The 21,306-nt window shown below is 46.8% G+C and overlaps 1 protein-coding gene and 1 long non-coding RNA gene across 3 annotated transcripts in view; one reads left to right on the top strand and one right to left on the bottom strand.

The window, feature by feature from the left end:
• The first annotated feature begins 202 nt into the window (after nucleotides 1–202).
• Nucleotides 203–18,440, top strand: ABHD4 (abhydrolase domain containing 4, N-acyl phospholipase B). Of its 2 annotated transcripts, none has more exons than XM_060004866.1 (7): nucleotides 203–287; nucleotides 3,977–4,065; nucleotides 5,299–5,671; nucleotides 5,824–5,978; nucleotides 7,723–7,834; nucleotides 15,671–15,857; nucleotides 16,572–18,440. In XM_060004866.1, the coding sequence occupies exons 1-7, from the start codon at nucleotides 226–228 to the stop codon at nucleotides 16,659–16,661; spliced, it is 1,068 nt and encodes a 355-aa protein (XP_059860849.1). In that variant the 5' UTR covers nucleotides 203–225; the 3' UTR covers nucleotides 16,662–18,440. The 2 variants fall into 2 exon arrangements, with proteins under 2 accessions (XP_059860849.1, XP_059860850.1); XM_060004867.1 differs by having other exon boundaries at nucleotides 273–394; nucleotides 16,572–18,439.
• The window catches only part of LOC132420435 (uncharacterized), a 93,908-nt gene continuing 88,389 nt past the window's right edge, over nucleotides 15,788–21,306 (bottom strand). Inside the window, exon 4 of the long non-coding RNA XR_009518369.1 lies at nucleotides 15,788–16,671. This is a non-coding gene — a long non-coding RNA (uncharacterized lncRNA). The remainder of the gene's footprint in view (nucleotides 16,672–21,306) is intronic.

The raw sequence follows: 21,306 nt of genomic DNA, 5'->3' as shown, positions 1-21,306 counted from the left end.
GTACTACTTATCTCCCTCACTGTCCCCAAATATGTGACCAGAACTACTGTCCTATTCTGTGACGCTCTCGGAGACATCTCATGTGTCCCAGCTGTCCCAGCCGGCTGGGTTCAGAGTCCCAGCCCGCGTCCTGGGGCCCCTCCTCCCCGTTCGCGGCGCTGGCCACGCCCCACTTTGCTATCCTACCCTTTTCTGGGTCAGCTGGTGCTGGCGTCAGGCGGAGGGATGGGCTGGCTCAGCTCGACCCGGCAGGGCTTGTTTACTATGGCTGATGATCTGGAGCAGCAGTGAGTTAATCCTGTCTCTTTCTCTATCTCTATCTCTGGGCCATGAACCTGGGACTGTCTGTGGCTGAGGAACAGTTTTAGACACCTTCCAGACTTTCCTTTTTCAGGTCGGCTTCAGGGGAGGGTTGGGGGGTTGCATTTGGTTGCTTTCCTTTTGCCCAGAAGATGCGGCAGCAGAGCCCGGGGAGGAATGGAAGAGAACGATTTCTACAGCCCAGCGGTTCTGACTTTCCACTTTAGTGTTCGCGTTCATTCCTTGCTCCCCTCTAGTCTATGTACCCTGGGATTAGATTTAGTGGTGATGTCCCAGATTCCCCCAAAGCAAGCGTGTGGACGCGGGTGCGGGGGTAACAGCCAGGTCTGCTCGTCTGGATTTGCTCCAGGTTGGGAGGCAGGGGTGTGGGAAGAGCCTTGCTTAGCCCAGCCCAGCACGGGTAAGGCGTGGCAAGCGGAAAGCGGGCTCCACTGCGCTGGGATTGGTCTGGGTTAATAGGCTTGCAAGTTTCTTTTGCTCTTGCCAACCGAGACGCTTAGTCGCTGGCAATCCTTGTTGATAGTTTTTAATCATCATAACAATATCCTTAATGCTGCGGTTTCAGAATTAGAGCTTTTGGAATTTGTTAACACCGTCTCAAGGACATCAAGTTTGGGATGCCACCTGTAGGTGGTGTGACAAGCAGTTCACAGTCTGATAGGAGCAAGGAAAAGTTGCTTGGAGAATGACTCAGCTTCCAGCCAAGCGGGGGGCGGGGGGCGGGGGGGCCGTGTTCACCAAAACTGGGCCTTTCCTGGATCCCGTGTTCCCCCTTGTTCCCCCCTTTTCAGAGCTGTTTGCAAAACTAGTTAACGTTATGACAATAATAGCTTCCTGGACTTGAAGGAACTGCCCAGGAGAGTGGTGTTTTTCCAAAATGATGCTTCCAAGAGGAGATTTACAATAGCTACGATGACTTAGAGAAATCGAATATTAGAGCTGGTAGAGATTCAGGTAGATCAGTTCCTTTTTACAAATGAAGAATCCAGTGCCCAAAGAAGTTAGGAGACCTCAAGATCACAGAGGTCTAGAACAGTCTTCTCACCCAGCACAGAACCCCTTCTGCCTCACCCACCATCAGGATAAAGGCACCCTAAAGGGAAGAGACAACCCCAGCCAGGCTAAGTTCATGGCTACGTGGCTGCTCTGCTTCTTGCCTGAATTCCCCAGCTCAGTCCTCATCTCCCCAGTGGTATGGAGCAGATAGTGTGCCAGGGACTATTTCCAGTTCTTTACCAGTAGCATTTTTGGTGAAGAAGAGAGGAAAAGCTCTCCCTGAAGAGTATCTCTGCAGAGCAGCCCTTGATGCTGTTCCTTGGAACAACATTTCTCCTGAGTGCTGCTTTGGGCAGATATAAGGCAATGTGAGGTCCAGATGACATGCCCTGACTTGTCACAGTCTCTGTGGGGTGGAGAGAAGGTTTGTCTCTTAAGACTGGCAACATTCTGTGGTCTTGGTGCCCGTGCTTCAAGCCTATAAGGAATTCCAGTGGAATATTCAAAGGGTTCTGAGTCTTTGTAGGACTGCATTGATTGAGAGTGACAGCTCTCATCTGGCTAAAGCCATTGATGGACCAGTTTCAGCTGCAACCTCAGTATTTCTTTCAAACCTCAGTCACTGAGATTTGCTACTTGCAAAACACTGGGAATACAGATAGCTTATGATTTAGCTGGGGAAAAGAACATTTATTGGGACTTTATCTTGTGCTAGTGTGATGTCTCTGTGCATTCATTCATTTGATCTTTATAACAACCCTATGAGGTAGATACTATTATTACCTCCCTTTAAAGATGAGGAAACTGACAGAGAAGGCTAAATAATGTGTCCAAAGACACATTGCTGGTGAGTGGCAATGCCAGGATTAGAACTTCAGCCTCTGGCCTTAGGTCACACCTCCTTTCAAAAAACAGACAAGTGTCAAACTGTGCTTGTATAATGTGAGTATTCGTGTGTGGCCTTGAAAAAATAAGGCGAAACCTGGATTTGAGATCCCGGTTCTAGTTCTGCTTCTTTTTCTAACTAGCTGTATAACCTCTTTGGGCATCACTTTGCTCATCTGTAAAATAAAGAGGCTGGACTAGATTTCTAGGGAACTATTCTAATCTAAAATTCTGCACTTCAAATGATGTAGCAAGATGCCCAATGTGTGCCATGGGGGGGGTTGGTAATAGTTCCCCTCGCTCCCCCGCAGAATGCCCCTGCTTGACTGTTCTGATGTTTACAGGCCCTTTCTGTAACTGGTGGTGTGGATCCTGAAATCCACTTCATCCAGACAGAGTTCAAGAAAAGAGAAATATCACATGGGATGGAAAAGGAATAATAAAAGCTCATTCATTGAGCATCTGTTTTGTCCCAGGCACCTTATGAGGTCCCTTCCATATCTAGATGCTCAAAGACAGGTTATTTAACAGGCCAACACCAGTCTGCTTGTAAATGATATTATTGTGACTTAGATCCAGGGCGTTTTTTTTTTTTAAAAGCATTTTTTGCGGGGTTTGTTTGTTTGTTTGTTTTTGGCTGCATTGGGTTCGTTGCTTCATGTGGGCTTTCTCTAGTTGCGGCGAGCAGGGGCTACTCTTCGTTGCAGTGTGCGGGCTTCTCATTGCAGTGGCTTCTCTTGTTGCAGAGCACGGGGCTCTTCAGTAGTTGTGGCACGTGGGCTCAATAGTTGTGGCTCACGGGCTTTAGAGTGCAGGCCCAGTAGTTGTGGTGCACTGGCTTAGTTGCTCCCCGGCATGTGGGATCTTCCTGGACCAGGGCTCGATCCCGTGTCCCCTGCATTGGCAGGCGGATTCTAAACTACTGTACCACCAGGGAAGTCCCTAGATCCAGGGTTTTTAAAAATTATTCCACAACTGCTACTTTCAACCTCTACCCTGCAATGACTTAAAGTTCCCTGGGTATAAAGTAGAAAGCAAGATAGGTTATCTTGTCTGTTTTACTGCATGCCACTGGAGGTGATGACGTGTGTGAGCTTTCTACTCATTTCATAAACTGGAAACAAAACCAAGGGCAACCTTTGTCCTGTCAGGGAATCACAGCAGGACTTGAACCCAGGTCTCCCTCATCCTACTCCCTGCCTCTCCCATCATGTCATTCAAGGCTGGACTGATTGATTGCCTGAGAGCCCAACTGGGCAGTGACACAGTGCTCTGTACTTCCAGAGGCTTGGAAGAGGGCACACACGAACACTGGTGCCCTGCCAGGAGGGCAGGTGGCATGGGAATTTTCCCTACTCTAAGGGAACATACAGTCCTAGGGATGGCAAAGGAGAACTGAAACATTAGTTAAAAGTTGGCTTTTTTCCCCTTGTAACCTCCTTGAACATTATAATAACCAGTAACAAAGTGGAGTTGTAAAGCTCCAATGAGATAAAAAAATGTGAAAGGGCTTTGTAAACTGTGAAGTGTCGTGCACATGGTATTCTGAGTATCTGTTGAAACAAAGGGCATGTTGTTGTTAATAACCATTTACCAGAGAAGAGTAACAGTCTATCAGGCAGCCATGGAATTGCTGACTGCCATAGGGGCAGGTTTCCTGAGCCTGGAAACACCCTGCACACTGATAACTCTTTTGTAACTAACTGCCGGCAAGCCTGAGAGCATCAGTGTTTCCAGCTTTGCCAGTGAGTGTCTCTGTGTCTCCCTGTCCCAGGCCTCAAGGCTGGCTGAGCAGCTGGCTGCCCGCTTGGCGCCCCACTTCCATGTCTCAGCTGAAGAATGTGGAAGCCAGGATCCTCCAGTGTAAGTAAAAGGGACACTCATCCCACCTCCCTCGGGAGGCCCAGGATACAGGATCTTCCCGGAGCCTGGCACACTGAGCCCACTGATTCCTGATTGACAATGCTTGGGGTGGGAGGAAGGGATGTCTGTGACTGGAGGGAAAAGATTTGCCCTGTGACTGGAGGGAAAAGATTTGCCCAGAGGACACACATTCCATGATAGTGGTTCCTTGACATCTCCCTCCCTGTCCGTCATGCTGGTTTCTGTCACATCCCACAACTTCACCTCAAACCCTGTACCAGCTATTAACATACAACATGTACAAATGTACACATTCTCTCCTTTACTTCTTCCTTCTCCTATTCTTTTCTTTTGCCATCTCTCCCTTTCTCATCAAACACACAAGCACTTCTTAGATTTACCATCTTCCTACCCAAGGACCAGCAGTCCTGTATTCTCTAATATTACTATTCCTTGTGTTCTGCCCAATTAGCGCCCCCCACCCCACCCCGCCATCCAGTTACCAGAGTGGTTGGGGATTCCCACAGACCAGCTCTAGTGGGCAGTGTTCTGTGGGGGTTAAGGCATCCCAGGGACATCAGCAGCCACCGACTCAAACAAGATCCTTGGGCCACATCTCCCCATAATCCTCATATGATCTTCCCCGCCCTATAGCCACTGCCCCAGCCATGGCTACCCTCTCTCTTATGGGCTGGGATAAGTACAACCACAGCCACAGTTTTGAAGCCTTTCAAGCTGTCTGGGATCCAGGTGACTTCCCCCCCCCCCCCCCCCGCAGTTGTGTCATGTGACTGCCTTCACACCAGCAGTGCAAGCATTGCCCACCTTGGTCTGTCCCTAAGAGGGACCTGGCTCAACCCTCCCAGATACCCTCAGTGAGGACACTACTGTCCATGGGTCAAGCCCCAAGCACATACAGGTACAAGAGTGATAGATGCTGAAGCTCTGTGGGGTCAGGGGGGTCAGTGGGGTCACCGCCACCATGGACCCAAAGGGACCCAAACAGCCTCAAGGAGTAAGATGGCCCCTCTTAATACCTACAGACTAGACGGTCTACAAATTGTACTTGGACTTGAACTCTTAGGATGTATGGTCAGAGTGTTGTGAAAGGAAAAGCGAGGAAGGTCAGGAAGGGTTTGGGGATGAGAGAGAACTGAAGAGTGGGAGTCCAAGCAAAAGGATGATGCTGTCAGCACACAGTCTTATTGCTCTGCCCTGGACCCCTCTCCCTAGGCCTCCAGAACAAGTTCCTGGCCCGATATGTGTCCCTCCCAAACCAGAACAAGATCTGGACGGTGACAGTGAGCCCTGAGCTCAGGGACCGCACCCCCCTGGTGATGGTGCATGGCTTTGGGGGCGGCGTGGGCCTCTGGATCCTCAACATGGATTCACTGAGCGCCCGCCGCACTCTGCACACCTTCGATCTGCTCGGCTTCGGGCGAAGCTCTAGGCCAACGTTCCCGAGGGACCCAGAGGGGGCTGAGGACGAGTTTGTGACCTCTATAGAGACGTGGCGGGAGACCATGGGGATCCCCAGTATGATCCTCCTGGGGCACAGTCTGGGAGGATTCCTGGCCACTTCCTACTCCATCAAGTACCCTGACAGGTAAGGGGGAGCCACCCATCTCCATCACGACAACTCCTCGCCCTGCTGGGAAACTTCCGGTATTTGTTTCCAATAGTTCTCTTCCTGGGTGATTTAAGGGCTGTGATACCTTCAAGCAAAGACAACTTGACTCCTCCTTTTTCCTCCTTTAGAGTTAAACACCTCATCCTGGTGGACCCATGGGGCTTTCCCCTCCGACCAACTGACCCCAGTCAGATCCGTGCACCCCCGACCTGGGTCAAGGCTGTGGCCTCTGTCCTAGGGCGTTCCAATCCACTGGCTGTTCTTCGAGTAGCTGGGCCCTGGGGTGAGTAGCCTATAGATGGAAAACTATCTCCTCAAACCACGGCTCTCCCATTCTAGAAGCCCCACTGCACCTGGACTCTCACCATCCCCTCTTGTTCATGAAAAGTGGGAATAGGCCTAACATTGTTATTTAAAGCTGTTAATCTGGACCAGATGTCTTTGTCTGCAGTTTCAGAAGGTTCTTTTTTTCCTTCAGCTGCATGGAAAAAGCTTTTCCATGCAAGAGACAGATGGAGCAGAACTGCTACTCTGTGCCCCAGAGAGAGAGGAAGGGGCTGTGAGGTGACTCTTCCTCTGCTGAGTTTCTGTGCTACATGTTTATGGCAGCTTGTTGGTGTTTCAGCGTGGTCACCACTGCTGGATCCCATCCCTGCCGCTCACCCAGCACCTGTTGCCAGGAGAGGTCAGGACCAGAGCCTCCAGCCTAGCCCACAGTGGCAGGCAAGCTCCTGCCCCAGTCAGACACCACATCTTCACCACTTAGTAGCTGTCAGCAAATCCTGTGAGTGAAGGGAGGGAAGGAGGGGGGAGCCAGCCAGAGTGAGTGGGATCAATACGCCCCAGCCTTCTGACCTCACACTGCTAGCACCCTCCCTATCTGGGGAGCCTTTTACTCTGATAAAGCGAAAAGCAGATTCCCTTTATGGAAAAGATGGGTGGCCATCTATTCTGCACTGATGGCTTATATATACACAGTAATGTTCAATAGCCAATTATTATGAATTAATTGCTAATGGCTGAATAAGAGTTGTCTCTCTAGGCCCTTCAAGAGAAACAGAATGGCTCTGGATAAAAGAGAAAAATGAGCACTTGAGCAGAAGGTAGGAGTTTGGGGAGAAAGGAAGGAAAGCAAGAGACACAGGTGCCAAAGGATACTCAATGTGCAGAGGGCTGACCTTCTTAGGGCACCCAGCACTGTGCACAGACCTTCTATAATCCTTTTACAGGGAGAAGCCCTGCTCTAACCACTCTCCCCATTTCTGGACTTGCCTCTGGCCAGGTCCATGCATGGGCATCAGAGCTGTTATGGTTGGGGAGGTTGGCTGGCAGCCATGCAGGAGGACCAGGGCCCAGGGGATCCCGGCTTTGCTTCCCTCTCACCCCTTGCTTCTCACACAGAGAGAGCAGACCAGAAGAGAGAGGCCAGAAGCTGATCATTCATTAGGCCCAGTTTTTACAGTGTGTTTCAAGTGCCCTACTGCTTGTATATGTACTATTTAAAGAAAGGTGAAGGGAACAGATTGCTCTAAAACTGTGCCCCGAGTCTGAGATGCCAGCATTAGGTTCACCTCTTCACTCGTATTCTATTACAGGCCTGAACGTGAGAGGGCTCTTGGGAGGTGGTCTGGTTTCATCCACTACCTTCAGAAGATTAAACGGCCATAAAGGGTCTCGGGGAGAAAGAGAACATAGCTCAGACTGTAAAAGCAAAGCATCTCAACCATGGACTCCAGTGGGGCTTGTGATCCTTGGAGAGAAAGATCTTGGGACTTCATTGAGCTGCAGATAATCTGGTTCCTCAGTGACATTAGACTGTCTAAATTCTTTGGCAACTGACTCTCATTTGTAGTCACCTGGAGCTTCCCAAAAGACTTCCATGCTCTGTCTGCCACTATAACATTAAGTGTACAAAGCAAACAAACCCTTAGGAGAAATAATGTTTGGTTAAAGTTGTTAACACATAAAAAAGCAGGAGTCTTTCCCCCCTATTCAAATCGGCCTCTCCACGTTCTGTCCCCTCCCAGGGCCCAGCCTGGTACAGCGATTCCGACCAGACTTCAAACGCAAGTTTGCAGACTTCTTTGACGATGATACTATATCGGAGTATATCTACCACTGCAATGCCCAGAATCCCAGGTGAGGGCAGCTTCCAGAGTCGGCTCAGGTCGATGGGTTGGCAGCTAAAACTCGAGCTGCTGGAAAACTCCAGAGCGGTCCCAGGATCATTCTGTGCTATATTTCTTCTTCCACAGAGCTCTCATTCAGTTAGGGGAACATAGGCATTAGCAGGCTTGATGGTTTCCAGAGACTTTCCCAGGGATAGGCGCAAAGGAATGGAGAAGATAATAGATTAATTAAACATGCCGCCCGTCTCTAGAGAAGGATCCTTACTCTTCCCTGGAGATAGGCAGTTAGCCTGACAGGCAAAAAGACTGGAAAACATTTGCAAAGATCTTTTTTTTTTTTTAACTGAAAAAGTGATATGAACATGGTATTTTTTTTTGAATTTTATTTATTTTTTTATACATCAGGTCCTTATTAGTCATCCATTTTATACACATCAGTGTATACATGTCAATCCCAATCGCCCAATTCATCACCCCCTCACCCCCACCCCCCCCGCAGCTTTCCCCCCTTGGTGTCCATAGGTTTCTTCTCTATGTCTGTGTCTCTATTTCTGCCCTGCAAACCAGTTCATCTGTACTGTTTTTCTAGGTTCCACATATACGTGTTAATACACGATATTTGTTTTTCTCTTTCTGACTTACTTCACTCTGTATGACAGTTTCTGGATCCATCCACATCTCAACAAATGATCCAATTTCGTTCCTTTTTATGGCTGAGTAATATTCCATTGTATATATGTATCACAACTTCTTTATCCATTCGTCTGTCGATGGGCATTTAGGTTGCTTCCATGACCTGGCTATTGTAAATAGTGCTGCAATGAACAGTGGGATGCATGTGTCTTTTTGAATTGTGGTTTTCTCTCGGTATATGCCCAGGAGTGGGATTGCTGGGTCATATGGTAATTCTATTTTTAGTTTTTTAAGGAACCTCCATACTGTTCTCCATAGTGGCTGTATCAGTTTACATTCCAAGTGCAAGAGGGTTCCCTTTTCTCCACACCCTTTCCAGCATTTGTTGTTTGTAGATTTTCTGATGAAGCCCATTCTAACTGGTGTGAGGTGATACCTCATTGTAGTTTTGATTTGCATTTCTCTCATAATTAGTGATGTTGAGCAGCTTTTCATGTGCTTCTTGGCCATCTGTATGTCTTCTTTGGAGAAATGTCTATCTAGGTCTTCTTCCCATTTTTGGATTGGGTTTTTTTTTTAATATTGAGCACATGAGCTGTTTATATATTTTGGAGATTAATCCTTTGTCCATTGATTCATTTGCAAATATTTTCTTCCATTCTGAGGGTTGTTTTTTTGTCTTGTTTATGGTTTCCTTTGCTGTGCAAAAGCTTTGAAGTTTCATTAGGTCCCATTTGTTTATTTTTGTTTTCATTTCCATTACTCTAGGAGGTGGATCAAAAAAGATCTTGCTGTGATTTATGTCAATGAGTGTTCTTTCTATGTTTTCCTCTAAGAGTTTTATAGTGTCCAGTCTTACATTTAGGTCTCTAATCCATTTTGAGTTTATTTTTCTGTATGGTGTTAGGGAGTGTTCTAATTTCATTCTTTTACATGTAGCTGTCCAGTTTTCCCAGCACCACTCGTTGAAGAGACTGTCTTTTCTCCATTGTATATCCTTGCCTCTTTTGTCATAGATTAGTTGACCATAGGTGCGTGGGTTTACCTCTGAGCTTTCTATCTTGTTCCATTGATCTATGTTTCTGTTTTTGTGCCAGTACCATATTGTCTTCATTACTGTAGCTTTGTAGTATAGTCTGAAGTCAGGGAGTCTGATTCCTCCAGCTCCATTTTCTTCCCTCAAGACTGCTTTGGCTATTCAGAGTCTTTTGTGTCTCCATACAAATTTTAAGATTTTTTTGTTCTAGTTCATAAAAAATGCCATTGGTAATTTGATAGGGATTGCATTGAATCTGTAGATTGCTTTGGGTAGTATAGTCATTTTCACAATATTGATTCTTCCAATCCAAGAACATGGTATATCTCTCCATCTGTTGGTATCATCTTTAATTTCTTTCATCAGTGTCTTATAGTTTTCTGCATACAGGTCTTTTGTCTCCCTAGGTTTATTCCTAGGTATTTTATTCTTTTTGTTGCAGTGGTAAATGGGAGTGTTTCCTTAATTTCTCTTTCAGATTTTTCATCATTAGTGTATAGGAATGCAAGAGATTTCTGTGCATTAATTTTGTATCCTGCAACTTTACCAAATTCAATGATTAGCTCTAGTAGTTTTCTGGTGGCACCTTTAGAATTCTCTATGTATAGTATCATGTCATCTGCAAACAGTGACTGTTTTACTTCTTCTTTTCCAGTTTGTATTCTTTTTATTTCTTTTTCTTCTCTGATTGCCATGGCTAGGACTTCCAAAACTACATTGAATAATAGCGGTGAGAGAGGACATCCTTGTCTTGTTCCTGATCTTAGAGGAAATGCTTTCAGGTTTTCACCATTGAGAATGATGTTTGCTGTGGGTTTGTCATATATGGCCTTTATTATGTTGAGGTAGGTTCCCTCTATGCACACTTTCTGTAGTTTTTATCATAAATGGGTGTTGAATTTTGTCAAAAGCTTTTTCTGCATCTATTGAGATGATCATATGGTTTTTATTCTTCAGTTTGTTAAATATGGTGTATCATATTGATTGATTTGCATATATTGAAGAATCCTTGCATTCCTGGGATAAATCCCACTTGATCATGGTGTATGTAATGTGTTGTTGGATCCTGTTTGCTAGTATTTTGTTGAGGATTTTTGCATCTATATTCATCAGTGATATTGGTCTGTAATTTTCTTTTTTTGTAGTACCTTTGTCTGGTTTTGGTATCAGGGTGATGGTGGCCTCATAGAATGAGTTTGGGAGTGTTCCTTCCTCCGCAACTTTTTGGAAGAGTTTGAGAAGGATGGGTGTTAGCTCTTCTCTAAATGTTTGATAGAATTCACCTGTGAAGCCATCTGGTCCTGGACTTTTTTTTGTTGGAAGATTTCTAATCACAGTGTCAATTTCATTACTTGTGATTGGTCTGTTCATATTTTTTATTTCTTTCTGGTTCAGCCTTGAAAGGTTATACCTTTCTAAGAATTTGTCCATTTCTTCCAGGTTGTCCATTTTATTGGCATAGAGTTGCTGGTAGTAGTCTCTTAGGATGCTTTGTATTTCTGCAGTGTCTGTTGTAACTTCTTCTTTTTCATTTCTAATTTTATTGATTTGAGTTCTTTCCCTCTTTTTCTTTTTTTGTTTTGTTTGGTTTTTGTTTTTGTTTTTGTGGTACGCGGGCCTCTCACTGTTGTGGCTTCTCCCGTTGCGGAGCACAGGGTCCGGACGCACAGGCCCAGCGGCCATGGCTCACAGGCCCAGCCGCTCCGCGGCATGTGGTATCCTGCTGGACCAGGGCACAAACCCATGTCCCCTGCATTGGCAGGCAGACTCTCAACCACTGTACCATCAGGGAAGCCCTCCCTCTTTTTCTTGATGAGTCTTGCTAATGGTTTATCAATTTTGTTTATCTTCTCAAAGAACCAGCTTTTAGTTTTATTGACTGTTGCTATTGTTTTCTTTGTTTCTATTTCATTTATTTCTGCTCTGATCTTTATGATTTCTTTCCTTCTGCTAACTTTGGGTTTTGTTTGTTCTTCTTCCTCTAGTTCCTTTAGGTGTAAGGTTACATTGTTTATTTAAGATTTTTCTTGTTTCTTGAGGTAGGCTTGTATAACTATAAACTTCCCTCTTAGAACTGTTTTTGCTGCATCCCATAGGTTTTGGATTGTCATGTTTTCATTGTCATTTGTCTCTAGGTATTTTTTGACTTCCTCTCTGATTCCTTCAGTGATCTCTTGATTATTTAGTAAAACAGTGTTTAGCCTCCATGTGTTTGTGTTTTTTACGTTTTTTCCCGTGTAATTCATTTCTAATCTCATAGCATTGTGGTCAGAAAAGATGCTTGATATGATTTCAATTTTCTTAAACTTACTGAGGCTTGATTTGTGACCCAAGATGTGATCTATCCTGGAGAATGTTCTGTGCGCACTTGAGAAGAAAGTGTAATCTGCTGTTTTTGGATGGAATGTCCTATAAATATCAATTAAATCTATCTGGTCTATTGTGTTGTTTAAAGCTTGTTTTTCCTTATTTATTTTCATTTTGGATGATCTGTCCATTGATGTAAGTGAGGTGATAAAGTCCCCCACTATTATTGTGTTACTGTCGATTTCCTCTTTTACAGCTGTTAGCAGTTGCCTTATGTATTGAGGTGCTCCTATGTTGGGTGCATATATATTTATAATTGTTATATCTTCTTCTTGGATTGATCCCTTGATCATTATGTAGTGTCCTTCCTTGTCTCTTGTAGCATTCTTTATTTTAAAATCTATTTTATCTGATATGAGTATTGCTATTCCAGCTTTCTTTTGATTTCTATTTGCATGGAATATCTTTTTCCATCCCCCTCACTTTCAGTCTGTATATGTCCCTAGGTCTGAAGTGGGTCTCTTGTAGACAGCATATGTATGGGTCTTGTTTTTGTATCCATTCAGCAAGCCTGTGTCTTTTGGTTGGAGCATTTAATCCATTCATGTTTAAGGTAATTATCGATATGTATGTTCCTATGACCATTTTCTTAGTTTTTTGCATTTGTGTTTGTAGGTCCTTTTCTTCTCTTGTGTTTCCCACTTAGAGAAGTTCCTTTAGCATTTGTTGTAGAGCTGGTTTGGTGGTGCTGAATTCTCTTAGCTTTTGCTTGCCTGTAAAGCTTTCGATTTCTCTGTTGAATCTGAATGAGATCCTTGCCGGGTAGAGTAATCTTGGTTGTAGGTTCTTCCCTTTCATCACTTTAAGTATATCATGCCACTCCCTTCTGGCTTGTAGAGTTTCTGCTGAGAAATCAGCTGTTAACCTTATGGGAGTTCCCTTGTATGTTATTTGTCATTTTTCCCTTGCTGTTTTCAATAATTTTTCTTTGTCTTTAATTTTTGCTGATTTGATTACTACATGTCTCGGCGTGTTTCTCCTTGGGTTTATCTTGTATGGGACTCTGTGCTTCCTGGACTTGGGTGGCTATTTCCTTTCCCCTGTTAGGGAAGTTTGCGACTATAATCTCTTCAAATATTTTCTCGGGCCCTTTCTCTCTTTCTTCTTCTGGGACCCCTATAATGCGAATGTTGTTGCGTTTAATGTTGTCCCAGAGGTCTCTTAGGTTGTCTTCATTTCTTTTCATTCTTTTTTCTTTATTCTGTTCCGCAGCAGTGAATTCCACCATTCTGTCTTCCAGGTCACTTATCCGTTCTTCTGCCTCAGTTATTCTGCTATTGATTCCTTCTAGTGTAGTTTTCATTTCAGTTATTGTATTGTTCATCTCTGTTTGTTTGCTCTTTAATTCTTCTAAGTCTTTGTTAAACATTTCTTGCATTGTCTCCATCTTTGCCTCCATTCTTTTTCCGAGGTCCTGGATCATCTTCACTATCATTATTCTGAATTCTTTTTCTGGAAGGTTGCCTATCTCCACTTCATTTAGTTGTTTTTCTGGGGTTGTATCTTGTTCCTTCATCTGGTACATAGCCCTCTGCCTTTTCATCTTATCTATCTTTCTGTGAATGTGGTTTTTGTTCCACAGGCTGCAGGATTGTAGTTCTTTTTCCTTCTCTGAACATGGTATTTTTATAAAGAAAAAAAAAAAAGAAAGAAAGAAAGTCTTCTCCTGTCCCAGACCTGTAATTCCTGAATCTTCTTGTTAGTTTAGGTCTGAGATATCATGTGACATTCCTTCAGGGAACCTCCTTATGTATCTTCCTTTGCACACATGTGACTATCTCTAGACTACAGTCCTACAAATAGAACTGCTGATGGATTATGCATTTAAAAATTTAATTATGTGCACCTTGAAATACTTACTGTTGGGATAGGAATGCCTTCCCTATCTTTGGGGGATTTGGGGATGTCCGCAGAATCTCTAGAAGTTTATATCTATGACAACTCAGACATAGGTCCCAGAAGCCTGTTGATCTACAGTCTTGACAACTGCCATCCAGGGCAGAGTCAGGGAGGTAGTCTTCCCCTCAGGCAGTGCCATGTGAGTGGCTGATACCATGAGGCACCACCTCTGTGGGGGCCTCACCCCACACTACTGGGAGGCATCTCAGGGGAGCCAAGGTCATTGGGAGCAGCAGCACTGCCATGCCTCATTTCAGGACTGTTCAGCCGAAAGCTGTGAAGCAACTGGGGTTTTGCATTCCAGCAGTGCTGTCTGGGCATTAGCGTCAAACCCAGACAGCTTTCAGGCAGCGTGGGAACTGTTCATCCAACATTCCTCAGGAGCCCAGCTGATTGAAGGGCCCTGCTTAAGCAGCAGTATAGAAACTCAGCTCAACAGTCAAATCAGGAAGCCCACTGCTTCCTGCTCTCAACTCCTCTCAGCCCCCACTGGGCTCAGTGCCAGTCTCATACCCTCTGAGACCCTGCAGGCCCACCCCTAGCCCTTTCCTCAGAGCATTCCCCAGTCCCAGACCTAGTTCCATATAATGAATGGCCTCCCAATCTAAGCCACAGAGTACATAATCACACACCTCATTCAGGTCCTAGAAGAAGCAGAGATGACATCGGTGATAACCAGCCCCTTCCCCCAAACACCATCACTCAATTTTATAAGCCCCCGAGTCTTCCTGAGCTGTAACCCTCATGAGCTCATGGTAAGTCTTACCATTCCCTTGGAAAACATACGATTTGGCCAAAGAAGAATACTTGGGGTACCTACTTTGCTTCACCTAGATTTAGGGACTTTGTACATATTTTCATTTTCTTCACAATGACCTAATAAAGTGGGTATAACTCCTCCCAGCTTGTAAATGAGAAAATTAAGGTGTATTCTTGTTTACATGACTTGCTTAGAAACTACAGCCAGGATTTGAACTCATGTCTCTCTGACTCCAGAGTCCATGATTTTTCCACTATGCTGCACTGCCTTAAGGAGGAGCCCTGTTTCTGGTGGCCTGTGCAGAACCCAGGCTCTCTTTCATCTCAGGGGTGCAAAGGAGACTGGGGATATAATTCCCAAACAGGCTGAGCCTGCTGGGTGGCAGTGTCCCCAACCTCTCCTGCTTCCCAGGAGAGCAACCTGGACAGCTGGCTTCTGCCCTAGCCTTGCAGACCCCTCGTGACACAGCCTCGGTTAGCTCTCCCTAAGGAAATGGCCAGGGAGCAAAGGAGATTAGATTGGCCATCATTGCTTCTCAAGTCGCACAAACTGCTGCTCCCCCCAGGTCCTCACAAGACTAACGTTTCATTCCATTCTCTTCAGCAAGCCCTTTGTGCTTCTGTAGTACTTGCTCATCAGAGCGCACCCCAAGTGAACCCCCTGACCCTCTCCTTCAGCCCCAGGAAGCCAAGTCCCTAGTCTGTGTTCTCCTAGAACTCCGCCACCCTTTCATAATTCTTGGGAAATTTGAAGTTAAGTTAATCATATAATTCATTATTTATGCCTAAAGTATGAAGATAATGTGAGCTCCAGGAGGGCAGGCACTGCGTCTGTCTTGTTCATATGTCCCCACCCTCAGCTCCGGGATGCCACATAAATATTTGTTGAATAAACAGTAACCTATTAGGCTCTTGGATAATTCTCAGTGCCATGGGGTTTTCACAAGTGTGTCCCTCCTAACTCATCTGTGATGGGAGCCTCTGGAGATTCAGTCCTGTCTCCTAATCTTCCTAATATTTAATGAGCCCAGTGCTGGGCTCTGAGAGGACCACAAAGAATGACGAAGATACTTCCCCAGCCTCTGAGATCAACAAACTGACATTTTAGGCTGTGGCGTTTATTCATTGCCTCACCCTGTTTTGCTTCTTCAGCGGGGAGACAGCATTCAAAACCATGATGGAGTCCTTCGGCTGGGCCCGGCGACCCATGTTAGAGCGAATTCACTTGATTCAAAAAGAAATGCCCATCACCATGATTTACGGGGCCAACACCTGGATAGACACCAGCACGGGAAAAAAGGTGAAGCTGCAGCGGCCAGATTCCTACGTCCGAGACATGGTACGTTGGCCACTGGAGGAGCAGGATTGAGGTGGAAACACTGCAACATCCCAGCACGTGTTGACTGACCCAGAGTAGCTGAGTCAGGGTAGCGAAGGGTGATGGGAGAGTCAGGGGGAAAGAGGAGTGGACAGGTTGAGCTATGGTAGTGGATTTGAAAGGGTTGGCTCTCTGTAAAATCAGAATTAGGGGCTTCTCACTTCTGTGTAGCTCAGTTCAGCTGAAAGGCAGATTCTTGTCCAGTAGTCAGGCACAGGCACCACGCTGTCCCTCCACCCCCTGTAATTCCCACCCCAAACCAGAGCTGGGAACTGTAGAGGCTGCCATGAAGCCTTCCCACCACACTCCTCCGCCCCCCCCCCCTCATTTGCTAATGAGTATGCTTAATTAGGCTGGTGCCTGATGGGCCCTGCTTTAGTGGACATGTGGATGACATGAGCAGGTCGCTGACATGAGCAGGTCGCTGGAGGGGCTGGCATGGAAGGAAAGATAAAATCAGGCGCCATGGGAGAAGTAAGGATGGGATATTGGGATTCACTGACCCCCAAAGGGAAGTGCCAAGATCTGGGGAGAAAGGTGGACTGTTGTCTTAGATAAAATAAGTGCTCATGGGCGACGGGCAAGCAGGCTTAAGGGAAAAAGAAATGGTGCAATAGCTTTCCAGTGCCTTGAATAAAGGGCTGTCCCACCCCTGGTGGGGTCCTCCATCCACAGGAGATCGAGGGCGCCTCACACCACGTGTACGCGGACCAGCCACACATCTTCAACGCAGTGGTGGAGGAGATCTGCGACTCGGTTGATTGAGCTGCTCTCCCTAGAGGGCGAGGAGAAAGCCAGAGATTCACTCTCACCTCCCTGTCTCCTTACTTACCCCTCTGTCCCTTCCTGACCAACTAACATGTGCCAGCCAGGCAGAGTCTCGGGCTGTCCCCAGGGCAGGACCACAGAAGGAGAGCACTCCTCTCTACGCTAAGGGCTAGAGGCAAAAGCCACAAGTGGCCTTGAGCTCCCCACCCCAGGGAAGAGCATAAAGGCTTGCAGAGTGCCACCCCATTCTCTCCATGCCGAGTGTTACCCAGGTGTGGTTATGAAGGGTCACACCAAGCTGCGTCCCCCCTGTGCCAAAGGGAGGGCGGCCGCCTCCCCTGGGCGGAGGAGAGGCTCTCAGTGGCCTTTCCTGGCTCTGGAGTGTGTGTGGGGTAAGTTCCGTGCAGGAACATCTTCCTCCCCCGTCACCCCCGGCCCCCCGGCCCATGCCAGTTCTGTCCGGAGTCTGGTTGGGACTGGTTCCCACTTAAGTACCAAGAGCAGGTCCTGCAGCTCCCGTGACCTGAGAGGTCATATCCAAAGCCCTCATTAACAGAGGAGGCCCAGGGCAGGGCAGGGCATGGCTGGTCCATGGTGAGACAGCTCTGTTCCAGGAGAGCTAGGGCTGGCACCCGGGTCTGCTGAGAGCCAGTGCTCACAGCAGACTCTGTTTGCTAAGGTTTGAGGCAAGCACCGTTGCCATGGGGCTGGTCCTGGCTGAGGATAAGCCCAACCCAGCCCTGCGTTCCAGCCTCATTGTACGGGGGTGCTGTTTGCCTGCCCTGTGTCTCAGCCCCAGCTGCCTAAGCTGGGAACATTCAAGTGCTTCCTTTCTGCCCCCTCTTCCTCCCGCTGGGAGGCCTCTGGGCCTCCCTCTGTGCCTTGGGCCCTGAAGCCCCACCCATAGTGTTGAGAAAGGTGGCCCCTGGTGGAGAGAAGGGAAAGGCCCTTCAACCCTGAGCCGTGTCTGGATCCCCATCCTCTCTAGTATCCGCAGGGTTTTTCTACCTGCCCCCGGAGCTGAGGCTCACGTGAGCCTCCGCCCAGGGTCCAGTGGGGAGCCTCCAGCCGGCAGTTGCCTGTCCTCATCAGCCACAGGATGGTTCTCACTGCCTGGCCCTCCATCCCTGCCACCTGTCCTTCTGGTCTCCAGCTCATCAGCCCCCGACCCCCTGTCACTCTCTCCCAGCGGCTGGTTCCAGGTGCTGCTCTGAGGTTCTGGGCAGTAGGCTGGGCCTGGCCCCAGAACCAGGGCAGCTCTTGCCTACTCCTTCACTTTTGTAAAGCCAACCCTTTCACCAGAATAGTATTAACTCCTGGTGCTTTGTACTACTGGTCCAGCTGCCTTGGGCTCCTTTTCTATATTAATAAATAAATGAGTCAAAACTGCCTTTGGTGATGATGTTTAATATTGCTCCAACAAGAGTGGTGCTGAATTCACAACAGCTCCTGTGCCGCCTGAGTCAGAGGAGGGAGCCCCGAGAGGTACCCACGCACAGGCCACTCGACTCCCTGTCCCGTTTAGTGCAGCATCTGCCCCTTAAGAGGATGGATAAGGGCTGGATGGGCCAAGCCCCAACTCACAGGAGAATTAGGCTGAACTGGGTGCTCCCTACTGCCCATTAAATAGCCCTATCATCTGAAGTTCACCTTGGCCTTCACCTGGACTGCTCCCTAGGGCCTATTCTAACTCCTACTCACCCTCAACCTCAACTCAAATATTCCTTCTGCAGGGAAGCTTTCCCCTGAACCCCTAGACTAGACTCGCACCCCCTCTTCTGTGTCTCCAAGGCACACTCGAATGCCCCTTGGTAAAACTCATAAACTTGTAGTCACTTGTTTCGTGTCTGTCTTTCCTCCCTAGATCACAAGCTGCTTAAGGACAGGGGGCACGTCTGGCGCCTAGTTCATGTTCAGTAGATGTTTATTTTGATTGAGCCAAGGGAAGTGAGGCACGCCAAGTGTTCAGACATGTTCAAATCATTACCAGCGGTGCCTGCTGTGCTGGCTGACTCCAGCTAGGCCCAGAATTTAACAGCTCAAAATGGCACTTAATCCTACATTTGTCATCATGAATGAATGAATGAACAAGTGAATGGAACTCCTGGGTATAATTACAAAGCTCTGGTCTATCCGAGGACCCTGCATATTCTCTGACTGAAGATTGCTTGATGGACAACACCTGCCATATGGAGGCGAGGGCAGGTTTTTGTTTTTGTTTTTGTTTTGGCCTTGCCACTCGGTTTATGGGATCTTAGTGCCCCAACCAGGTATCGAACCTGGGGTCCCGGCAGTGAGAGTGCCAAGTCCTAACCACTGGACCACCAGGGAAGTCCTGAGGACAGGTATTTAGAGCCAAGCACTAGGGCTGTGATAGTGAAGAAATGTGGTCCCTGCCTCCATGGGAAATTACATTCTACATGAAGACTCGTGTTTAATCAGATTATTGCATCAATCAGTAAAAAAATTGCAACTGAAAAGTGCAGCTCTTGAGAGGTTGGGAAGGCGTCCCTGGGGAAGTGATGACAGCTGAGCCTGAAGGAAGAGCAGGTGAAAGGAGTGGGGGGGGCAGGTCTGTGGAGAGATCTATTAGCAGGAACAATGGCTGTGAAATGAGGTATAGGGTGCGGATCCAGTCCTGCAGGTCCTCTGACTGTGAGAAGAATGTCGTGTTCATCCTAAAAGCGATGGAAAGAAATAACTGGAGCGGGACTTCCCTGGCGGTCCAGTGGTTAAGACTTCATGCTTCCACTGCAGGGGCACAGGTTTGATCCCAGGTCAGGGAACTAAGATCCCGCATGCCGTGTGGTGCAGCCAAAGGAAAAAAGAAAAAAGAAAGGAAAAAGAAAAAAATAATAACTGGAGTGAGGGTCAGGGTAGGGTGGGGAGTGTGACAGAATCTGACTTGAGACTGGAAAGGACCACTCTGGCTGCTGTGTTGAGTACTGATTGGAGGGGGATGAGTCCCTGCAGGGGAAACTTTGAGGCCACGGAGTGGTCCAGGCCAGTGATGCTGGTAGCTTGGACTTGGCCAGTGATTAGTGGACATGCAGAGAAGATGCAAGAAATGTTTCGGAGGTAAAATCAAAAAGACTTGATGTCAACGCTGAGTGCTGCTACCATCCCCTTGCAGGAAGGGCAAAGTAAGGCAGTAGTCAGCAAACCCACTCACATCACAAAACAATCTAGGGTATTTTTTTAAATATAAATTCCTCGGCTGTATACTCCAGAGTTTGATTCAGTATACCTGGGTGGAGTTTGACCATGACATCTGCATTTAAACACATTCCCTAGAAGATTCTGAGGCCCCCTGTCTGCAGGTACTGGTCTAAGGGACCCTGTGTCTCTGACCCTTGACCCAGAAGATCCATGTGGAAAAGTAGGGCCTATGGCCCTGAAAGTTCATCTCCTGTTCGCTCCTCTCTTTGGGAGGCTGCATAACATGCTGATCTGATTTTCCCAAACCCAACGCAATGCAAACACATTCCTCAGGAGTAGGTACAAGAAGAGTCTAAGAGTACAAATGAAGTTATTTACAAAACAGGAGTAGAGTTACAGATGTAGAGAACAAACTTACGGTTACCGGGGGGAAAGGAAGAGGGATAAATTGGGAGATTGGGATTGACATATACACACTACTATATATAAAATAGATAACTAATAAGGACCTACTACTGTATAGCACAGGGAACTCTACTCAGTACTCTGTAATGACCTATATGGGAAAAGAATCTAAAGAAGAGTGGATATATGTATATGTATAACTGAGTCACATTGCTGTACAGCAGAAACTAACACAACATTGTAAATCAACTATACTCCAATAAAATTTTTTTTTAAAAAGTCTGAAGAAGGTCACCCAGAGTGCCCCATTTACACTACCATGCCCAAACACACGGATGCATGCAAGCATGTGCACACACACACACACACACACACACACTCCATCTGACTGGGGCATTCCTAATGTTCCCAGGGCTGGGACTAAGAAGTCACTATGAACATACTACCCAATCAGCACCTTTCCTGGTGGGTTCTAAGGATTTATAGTAAGAGTTCATGCTATAAACTCGGGCTCCTCAAAGCCCTAGCAGTTTACAAGGAGGGATTCCACAGATAGACATAAAGGGCTGTGACTAACTCCAGACCCAGAAGGTCTTGCACTGTTCAGTGGCTAGCAGGAAATGCTAAATATAACTTCCTCTTTGGGAGATAGACACTGAAATACGTGTGCTAAAAATGTAGTCTGGTTTCATTGCCAAAAGGGTGGTGAAATCTTGATGAATACCTCTGTCCACTCTGGCATGTCACGCTGAAATCTCACAGCTGCAGGTAGTTTGTGAGCAGATAGAAAATAATCCTATTGGCTGATAAGTATCCAATGAATGGTGCAAAACATCACTTTTCTCATCATGTGACCTGTCAGTTCACACCAAGTCCTTCTTAGATGGGGTCTGGAGGGTCCTTTTTCTCTGATCTCCACCCCCTCCCCCAGGGTCCTGGTCTATCTGGAGAAAGCAAGTGAGATGCTTGAGATTTTGAGGGTCCGTGCCAACCCCATCCAGGTGAAATAGCTCAAGATGAACCATTTCTTCACTTGCTCATGTTGACTGTTTTTCATAGCGTAAGCTCAGCATTATTA

This window comes from Delphinus delphis, chromosome 2, assembly GCF_949987515.2.
Source record: "Delphinus delphis chromosome 2, mDelDel1.2, whole genome shotgun sequence".
Lineage (NCBI taxonomy): Eukaryota > Metazoa > Chordata > Mammalia > Artiodactyla > Delphinidae > Delphinus > Delphinus delphis.
The sequence above is the reverse complement of the archived record's forward strand: the minus strand, read 5'-3'. Positions and strand labels throughout refer to the sequence as shown.